This window comes from Mastomys coucha, unplaced genomic scaffold (genome assembly GCF_008632895.1).
Source record: "Mastomys coucha isolate ucsf_1 unplaced genomic scaffold, UCSF_Mcou_1 pScaffold20, whole genome shotgun sequence".
NCBI lineage: Eukaryota > Metazoa > Chordata > Mammalia > Rodentia > Muridae > Mastomys > Mastomys coucha.
The window spans coordinates 94,057,171-94,067,257 of NW_022196903.1; the positions used below are offsets into that span (position 1 = coordinate 94,057,171).

The following is a 10,087-nucleotide window of genomic DNA, read 5'->3' on the forward strand; positions in this document are numbered from 1 at the left end:
CCAGCACTCAGGGAGTCAGAGGCAGGTGAATCTCTGTGTTTGAAGCCAGACTGGACAACCAGGGCTACACAAGAAACCCTGACTTGAAAACAAACAAACAAACAAACAACAACAACAAAAAAAAAAAAAAAAAAAAAAAAAAAAAAAAAAAAAAAAAAAAAAAAAAAAAAAAAAAAACAAGACAAAGGGAGGAGGGGAAAAGGCTGGAGAGATGGCTTGGCAGTTAAGAGCACAGGTTGCTCTTCCAGTAGACCCAAGTTCAATTCCCACTTGGCAGCTTAAAAGTGTCTGTAACTCTAGTTCCAGGGGATCCGACACCCTCACACTGACCCAATACATGCAAAACACCAATGCATATAAAAAGGAAAAAAAACTTTAAAAAGACAGGGAAGGAAAAGAAAGAAGGAAGAAAGAAAGCAGAGGAAGAATAAATACATGGATGTGTGAAGACATCACAGTCCACACTCAGAAAACACCAAACGGTTTGGTATTGAACAAACAGGCTATAGAGAGAGCAGATAGAAGTACTTGCATGCTGCTTACACAAATTCTTAACACATAGGAAGAGACTAAACCAAAAAAAAACTTGAGATATTCAGGATTTAGATTTCCTCCTAAAACCAATGCAAACCAGGAGACAATGTGAAGCAGAATTTGTGAGTGATCCGTGTGGAGCCTTTGACACTCTCAGAACTCAACTTTTCAACCTATGGGTTGAATTGCCTGTAAGCTGAGTGGAGGAGCAAGTATATCTGTTTGTCATATGTACACAAGCATGGAGACAATGAGGCAGTAGTAGTAGTAGTAAGACTACTACTACTAAACAGTCTCTGGGAATTCATAACATTTGGAGCAAACTAATAAAAGTATGTAGATGATGAGCTAGGATGTGGATCAATTGCAGAGCACTTGCCTAGCATGACTGAAGCCCTATCCTAAGCACCTGAACATTTTAAAAGAGGTAAAATAAACAGGATGTAGAGTGGCACAGTCCAATTGTGGTCCATTAATCCAGGGAAGGAGGCTGACAAGCTTGAGTTCAAGCCCAGCATGAAACCAGTCTACACAACCAATATTACTTCAAATACAATGATGAGTCCTTCTCTTCAAGGAAGAGACTATTTCCATTTTAAACAATCAACTCCTATGAGCTGTCTCACACCATGTCATCACAGTCAACTCACTTGGCCTTCCTGTTCACTGGGTACTACATGATGCTCTGATCTTTTTCAATCCAAGTTCTTAAAAGAGGAGTTCTCTGTTTACTTATTAATCAATGTCTTGAAATAGAAGTGACTGATGAGCCAGGCCAAGTATAGTAGGACATGCCAGAGACTGAAGCTTTGGGAGGCTGAGGCAAGAGAACTAACCGTTCAAGGCTAGCCTGTGCTACATACTGAGTGCTAAGTCAACTTTAGCTAGTGAAGACTTCAACTCAAAATTACAAACAAAGAAAAACTGCTAAACAAAGCAATGAGAGATGACCTCTAAAAATTTCACACCTTTAATCCCATTCACAAGATTACCTAGGAGAAAAACAACAAAACAAAACAAACAAAAGAAGCAGGCCAGAAAAACATGAGAATGTTAACAGCTCAAGTCCAGAACTCTACTAGTCTGGAGCACTTAGGAAAGGAGCTGTTCTAGTAGCTCTTTTGGTAAGCTACTGCAACCGGAAGGTTTCTAAACCTTGGAAGTTCTTCAACACATACTGAAGTGCATAATTAATGTCTGCCACACAATTAGTCCAGTAATACAGTGCTGTCTAATTTCCTATCCTGATGATTAAAAACACAAGGTATTAACTGGCCTGTGTTTAGTATATAACTTACAACTAAGAAAAGTTGGATAGCCTAAGACCCCAAAGTCAGCAATGTAAACTCCTGAACTTTAAAAAGCTAAACAGCACACATTAACTCCTGATTAACTCTCCAAAAGCAACACAAACAGGAAAACTGTCTGCATGTAGAGCACCCTCTACCACATTCCTCATACCACAGTCCAGCCCTCATTCCTCTATGCTCCTCACTACCACACTCTTCAGGGCATGTATCACTAGTTGAAATGACCAGTTTTCTGCTTATATATTTTCTCTTTCCTATCCATAGGAGTTCAAGATCAATGAAAATAGGAACTTTGCCAGGCAGTGCTGGCGCATACCTTTATACTCCCAGCACTTGGGAGGCAGAGGCAGGCAGATTTCTGAGTTCAAGGCCAGCCTGGTCTACAGAGAGTTCCAGGACAGCTAGGGCTATACAGAGAAACCCTGTCTCAAAAAAAAAAAAAAAAAAAAAAAAAACAAAAAAAAAAACAAAAAAAAAGAAAGGAAGGAAGGAAGAAAGGAAGGAAGGAACAAACGAACGAACTTCACCTATCTTTGCATCACTGTGCATGCACACAAGAGCCCACACAGCTATGTTCACAATAAAAACTTGATTAAATGACCACAACTACCCAGGTAACTCATTTAAAGACACAGAGTACACATAAGTACCAACAAACAGTAAGTTCAATCAATGCAATAACAAAGTGATAACTTGCATTAAGAGTGATCTTGGGGGAGGGATAGGGGGGTTTTTTCGGAGGGGAAACCAGGAAAAGGGAGAACATTTGAAATATAAATAAACATCTAATAAAAAGTGTGTGTGTGGGGGGGGGTGATTTTGAGGGGCTGGAGAGATGGCTCAGTGGTTAAGAGCACTGACTGCTCTTCCAGAGGTCCTGAGTTCAATTCCCAGCAACCACATGGTAGCTCACAACCATCTGCAAGATCTGATGCCCTCTTCTGGTGTGTCTGAAGAAAGCTACAGTGTCCTCACATACATAAAATCTAGAAGAAAAATTGTTCCATATTAAAAAAAAAAAAGACTGATCTTGAAAACCTCCAGCTCTGAAAGGCACACCAGCTTGAGAGGCTGGGTAAGGTTTGATGATCTGGAACACAGGAACACAGGAGTATTTTTATTAAAGAAAAACACTACAATGAAGTCAATGTGATTCAAGGTGCCAAAACCACAGTTCTGGATTCTCAGGAAATAAAGAGGCCTAGAAATGTTACTGTCCGAAATGTACCACCAGCAAAGATCCTAACTATATTATGGTTATCCCACAAAACTTCAGTAGTAATCATTGATTTTTCAAAAGACTGAATTGTCAAGATATCTTTGTAAGGGAAGTCCAGAGTTACAAAGTGAAAAACTCCAAAGCTCTCAAACACGACTTTACACTAACAGTTACTTCCCTGACTTCTAATTCAACGGTCTGAATATCTCTTTCTATAAAGCTAGTTATTTCTCTACAGCTGTAATAGCTTAAAATTTTTCCTTCTTTCAACTGTCCACAAAGTTCTAAAAACAATATAAACTTCTCACGGTGGCAGTGTTTAAATAATCAGGAACTAAGTAAGACTTTCAATCAACATTGAGATAAAGGATGACAGAGACATGCATAAACTCTGCAGATACAAGGAATGGCCAGGACAGGAGCAGTGGGAAGAGAATCCAACTTCTGAAAATTGTCCTCTGCCTTCCACATTTGCCATGTAGTGAGTGTGCACACACAAGAAAGAAAGAAAGAAAGAAAGAAAGAAAGAAAGAAAGAAAGAAAGAAAGAAAGAAAGAAAGAAAGAAAGGAAGGAAGGAAGGAAGGAAAAAAGGAAGGAAGGAAGGAAGGAAGGAAGGAAGGAAGGAAGGAAGGAAGGAAGGAAGAAAAAGTAAAATCTGGAAACAAAACCAACGAATTTCTAAACCTATAGTGATTGATCCAAAGCATTCCAATTTCAAGGAAGTGCAATTTAAGTAGCAGCTGGAGGAAAAGATTCACCACTACTAGCAAAGTAACAATCAGTGACAAGAATATACAACAATGGGCCAGGCTGTGGTGGCTCATGCCTTTAATCCCAGCACTTGGGAGGCAGAGGCAGGCGGATTTCTGAGTTCCAGGCTAGCCTGGTCTACAGAGTTCCAGGACAGCCAGGGCTACACAGAGAAAAACCCTGTTGGGGGTTGGGGGGGGGGGGGGGGGGGGGGGGCTTTATCTCTCCATCTTGCAAAGCTGGGTGTTAACACCATGGTAGAAGAGAGGCAACTTTCCAGAGTCTAATTACTACATTAGAGTTAACTTTACCATGTATCAATGACTTTGAAAGGAGGAAATCAACTCACATTATAACAATGTTCTCAAACTTGGAATGCTGTACGCTTTCCAATAACTAAGAAAAATCACTTAATTGAACTCATGATGACTGAATGGTATGATATGTAAAGTATGCCCCCAGTCCCCAATAAAGCTCTTTTAAAAAAAAGCAAATCATCACCATCATCAGGCTGGAGAGATAGATGACTCAGTGGTTAAGAACACTTGAAGCTCATCAGGAAGCTAACAATCACCTGTAGCTCCAGCTGGTCCAGGGAATCTGATGCCTTTGTTCACCTGCACATACACACCTAACACGTAAATAAAGTAAGCATTTAAAAAAAAAAAGAAAAAAAAACCAGCTGAAGATTAGATAGTGGGAAAATATGGTTAGGAAAGGAATTATAGACTAGAGAAGGCCAGAGTTAATTTAATGGCACATAACCTATAATACCAGAACTATCGAGACTAGCAAAGGATGAAGCCAGGAGTTCAAAACCAGCCTAAGCTATGTAGCCAGTTACAGGAATTCAGGACCCTATCTCAAAGAAAATTTCAGACCCAACATGTATGTAGTAGGAGACCTTAGCCCAGCAGGATATTTCATAATAATGAAGGATCAAATATATAAAGATCTCTTCTGCCCTCAGACAATCCCACTAGATAAATGTCCACTCCTACTCCCTTGGGAGTTTTCTGACTGTCCTTTTCACCCTGCTCCATGCTACTGCAAAGTTCCTACTCTAAAATAATTCACAGCTCTAACTAACTTAAAACTACTACTGCACAGGCTGGAGAGATGGCTCAGCGGCGGTTAAAAGCACTCACTGCAACCACATGGTGGCTCACAACCATCTGTAATGAGATCTGATGCCCTCTTCTGGTGTGTATGAAGACAGCTACAGTATACTTATATATAATAAATAAATCTTAAAAAAAAAACTACTGCACATCCTAATGGAAGTAAAAAGCTATCAGCTGATTTTTTTAGAAATCAGTTTTTTTAATCCTAGCGCTTGGGAGGCAGAGGCAGGTGGCCTTCTAAGTTCAAGGCCAGCCTGGTCTACAAATTGAGTTCCAGGACAGCCAGGGCTACACAGAGAAACCGTGTCTCCAAAAATCAGGTTTTTTTTCCAAAAGAAATGTGGGAAAGGGTTCCTTCTAACTGATTTCCAAGCGAGACTTCTAATCTCACTTTATACAACCTTGGCAGTCTTTACAGCTTGGATCAGTTACCTGAGGATGGTTCTACCCTCCTTTTAACACCTCCAGCCCCTTTCAGCAGCATCTTTCATATCCTAGGAAGTTAAAAGATGGGCAGTATCTTCCTACTTAAATTGAGGAACATCAATGCTATCCACAAGGGGCAAAAAGCTGTGTCCTATTGGACTATCATTATTTAAAGCTGTTTTCCTGGATTAACTGGTTGATGCCAGCAGCAATGAAGGCAAGGGTACGCAACAACTCCACAATAACTGCTGGCCAGCCAACCAGCTAAGGCTGTTTAAACACTAGCTTTGAGCAACAAAACTATGTACAAACACACTACTTCAAAATTGCCAATTTTCATCTATTACCCACCACCCAACCCTAACCATCAGACCTGACTTTAATGCTGAAAAAAAAAAAACCAAATTAAGTTTTCCACTGCCAAAAGGGAGAAAACAACAAATTCCTATGAAATTTTGGAGGTATAAAACTATTTAAGCCTCCCCCCAACTCACCCCCACATTTGCACCAGAAGTGCTGCTTGGTCTTCATGTGGTCCCTTAACAACTGTGGGGGGAAGTGGTGCCTGTCTCTGACTCTGTTGCCTGCCATAGGATCCCTTCCCCTACCTAGACTGCCTGGTTAGACTTCAGGGAAGGAGAAGGGGCTGTTTAGTCTTGACTAGATGGATGAGTGGGTGGGTGTGAGACTTCCTTGTCTCTGAGGAGAAGGGGAAGGGGGATTTGAAAGGGTAGGAATGGGAGAAGAGGGATGAGACTGGGATGTAATGTGAACAAGAAAATAAAAACATTTTTAAGCCGGGCGGTGGTGGCGCACGCCTTTAATCCCAGCACTTGGGAGGCAGAGCCAGGTGGATTTCTGAGTTTGAGGCCAGCCTGGTCTACAGAGTGAGTTCCATGACGGCCAGGAGGACTATACCGAGAAACCCTGTCTCGAAAACACCAAAAAAAATAAATTTTTTTTAAATTCAATATAAATGTAAATTTACTTAGAAAGGGTTCAAGAAAAGATACTGTACTAGCCAATATCCCAGAAAAACTAAGTGAAGGAATGAACTGGCTAGGAGAGCATGAACACTACTGGTCATATTCACTTCTTCATATGAAATCAGTGACCTAAACAGAACACAAAATGCCACTTGCATTCCACTTAACATGCATTCCATGACAACTTCTGAACAGATCTGTATTGATAACAACCAAATCCAAAGATTTGCTCAAAAAGACTCTCATGAATTGGTGAAGGTTTCCCACCTGCATACTGTGTTCAAAGTCTACTGAATGACCCAACTGCATAAAGCCCTGAAAGACTCTTTTTTTCAATCCTAGCATGCTTATTTATCCATTTAAAATTTCACTGTTGTCATCTGTGGCTCTGAAAATGTTAAGCAAAATCTTAAATCAACACCTTTCACACGGTTGCAAAAAAGTTGGTGAATCGGGCTTTTCAATAAAAGTAAAAGTTGAAAAGCATTTCAATATGAGATAATTATTACCAGCAATACATCAGATGTAAACTTTTGAATCTGGCTGAAGTTTCTCTTCACCAGCAAGGTTCAAGTTCTTACTAGTTTCCTGGTCATTTCCTTGAACATCAACTACACTAACACTCAAGGCAAAACCACAATAAAGACCTTTGGCCTCAGCAGAACTCTACATGTAAAAAAATTACTCATAAATAGTATACAGTTACTATTGATTTAAAGTAACAAATACATTTCTAAACTTTCATGTTGTGTGATGGAATCTCTAATTTTAGACAGCAGAACAAATCCTAAGAAATGGGTTTTCCATTTAAATCTATTATGATAAAAAAAATGTGAATTTACTTAAAAAAAAAAAGATACTACTAGCTGGGTGCCATGAGGCTGCTCTACATCCCAGCACCCAGGAGGCTGAAGAAACAGGACTGCAGTTCCAGATTAGCTCTAAATATATTGAGATGCTATCTTAGTAGAATAAAAACTATTTACAGGGAGATAAATTTCAGTTTTTGGGTTTTGATTCAAAGGTCTCATTTCTCCCCCCCCCCTCCGCCCCCCCCCAGGGTTTCTCTGTATAGCCCTGGCTGTCCTGGAACTCACTCTGTATACCAGGCTGGCCTTGAAATCAGAAATCCACCTGGCTCTGCCTCCCAAGTGCTGGGATTAAAGGCGTGCACCACCACTGCCCGGCTGGCTCAAAGGTCTCATTTCTTAGGAGTTAAGTGAAATTCACACAATTCCCCTGTACTGGAGCAATTCATTCCACTTAAGACCAGCAGCTGAGCCTCCTTAATCCCAGATGTCAGTAAGCAACTAGACTGATAGGACTCCTCACTCAGAACATCCAGGTGGAACTAGTGACAATGGGATGCTGCCAATTCAAAAAGCACCTGCTGAAATGAAACATTTAGTCATCAACCTGGATGCCTGCTGAGTCCTGAGCTAACTCTCACTTTCTTACTTGCTCTAAAGACAGGCCCTTTAAAAGGAAGCAAGGATTCTAATAATGTAACTCTTAGCAAGAGAAATTCCAAGTAAAAATAAAATACCTGCAAGACTATAAAGTCAGTTTTAATGTTACCTCTACAAAGGATTCCAACTCAGTTGCTATCACATGCAGTTAACCACTCTCATCTCAATATAATAAAACCCCTTAGAATGTTTTAACACAAAGCCATCAACACAAACTTCAAGTCTATTCACCTCAACAACTCACACTTCACCATCCTGCTCAAGCTAGTAACAAAAGACACATCAGCAGGTCTCCTGCCCGACAAATGCACTTTTCCAACCCTCCAGTATGTACCTTCAAGTGTAAAAAAAAAAAAAAAGATATTTGCAACCCAAGATAGACAAAGCACAACCCTGTCTTATTGTACTACCATAAACTCAGGAAAAAACTAATTCCGGACAAATTAAAATCACTCTGCACTCAGCAAATACCAAGATGTCTAACGTTCTACAATCCCCATCACTATCCCCTTCCTCTCTCCCCTGTGGGAGCCAATAGCAACAAGCCAAAGGATGCAAATGTCAAACCCAGTGTCTTTCTGAAACAAGATGAAAACCTAGTGTAAATCCCTCCCATAAATCCTGTATTTTTAGCACGAGGGACTGGACGCAACTTGAAATGGCACACAACCCGAACCACAACGTCGATCTCCAAACGCTAAAAAAATAAAAGGGTCGTAATCAACAAGTTGGCAAGAGGTCGATCAATAATAATGAAAGTACGACTCACTCCCCTCTCCTCCGCGCAATAAAGGAAGAAAGAAAGCCAAACCAAGTCTTTCAACAAAAGCTAACACACGTCTTCCAGTACCTGGTGGAGGTGCCTTTCCGCACATCGCAGATGCTGCATTTAAAGGCTTCGGCGCTGTTCCTAAAGGTGCAGACGCTACAATCCCAAAAGCCTTCGTCTGCGGCAGGTTTCGCTTGTCTTTTTGGCCTTCCGAGGAGTAGAGAACCGAGGGGAGAATAGAGAAACGAGAAAACAGACGCTGGTGAGCCCGTCGTCAATTCCCAGGAACCCGACGCTGGAAACTTCTCGCGGCGACCACCCATCCACCCCACTGGCGGGCGCCGGGGCGAGAAGCCGACGGACAGCGCGGAGCCGGGCGCCCCCTCCGGCCCCGGGCACCGAGCGCCTAGCAGCAGCGGCGGCGGCGGCGGCTCACGCGGGGCCGCGCCGAGCGCAGGAAGCGGGCCGACTCGTGGGCGCGAGCGCGGGGCGGCGGGGGCGCGGCGCCGGCCGCGGGCCGGATCCCGAAGGCGGCGGGCAGCCGGGACGGCCGGGCGGCGGCGCGAAGGGGGCCGGCGCCGCGCGCCGCCCGCCCCTGCTCGCGCCCTCCCGCCCGCCCCACCTGGTTAAATCTCCCTTTGTCTGGGCGGAGCGGCGACGGCGGAGGGCGGCTGAGGAGGAGCCGCCATGGCTGCGGCGCGCACGGCCGGCGGCCCGAGCGGAGCGACACCGCCTCCCTCCGCCCCCGGGTCTCCATCTTAGCGCGCCTCCCCCGCGCGGCCGCTCCGGCCTAGTCGCCGGTGTCCCCGCCCGCCGCGGCCACCCTCCCCTTCCGCCCCTTCGGCGCCCGGCAGGTACCTGGTCGGGCTCTTCTTGTCGCCCATGGTCATGGACGGGCTGGCCCCCGGCGCCCCACAGCTGCGCGCGCCGCCGCTCAGAGGAGAAGCGCGGTCCGCAGCGTCGCGGAGCGGCCCCCGCCCTCCCGCGCCGCCCGCCCGCCCTCCGCTGCTGAGCTCGAGCTCCTGCCGCCGCCGCCGCCGCCGCCGCTACCGCTGCCGCTGCCGCTGCCGCCGCCAGTCTCCGGACGAGACTAGTCCCCGCCAGCGCCGCCTCCGCCGAGTGACTGACGAGGGGCGGGGTCGGGCGCCGCGCGTCATGCAGCGGGCAACCAATAAGAGGACGACGACCGGCGCCGCGGGGGCGTGGCGTGGCGCGCGGGAGGGCGTGGCGCCGCGGGGGGCGGGGCGGCCGGCGTGCGTGCCCGGGAGTGAGTGTGCGCGCGGGGGGCGCGCGTGCCTGCCGGTGGCCCCCGCGGCCCCGGCGCGTCTGAGCGTGCGAGCCCGGCGGGGAGCACGTGGCCGTGCCCGCGGGCCCCCGTGGCTCTGTGGCGGCCCCCGCCCGCCGCCGAGAGGTGTGCGGGCGCTGCTGGGACTCTGGCCCCGCAGCCGCTCCGCTGAAGTAGTTCCGCGCAGTTTGCGCGCGCCGCGGGGGGCTGCGCC

General features: G+C 45.5%; 1 protein-coding gene across 1 annotated transcript in view; it reads right to left on the reverse strand.

Annotated features, from left to right (window-relative positions):
* Positions 1-9,728, reverse strand: part of Rybp (RING1 and YY1 binding protein) — a 53,009-nt gene extending 43,281 nt beyond the window's left edge. The window contains exons 1-2 of the mRNA XM_031382754.1: positions 9,447-9,728; positions 8,670-8,795 (exon numbers count right to left, since the gene is read on the reverse strand). Of these exons, the coding sequence (XP_031238614.1) occupies positions 8,670-8,795; positions 9,447-9,478 (158 nt within the window). The 5' untranslated portion in view covers positions 9,479-9,728. The remainder of the gene's footprint in view (positions 1-8,669; positions 8,796-9,446) is intronic.
* Positions 9,729-10,087: the final 359 nt, after the last annotated feature.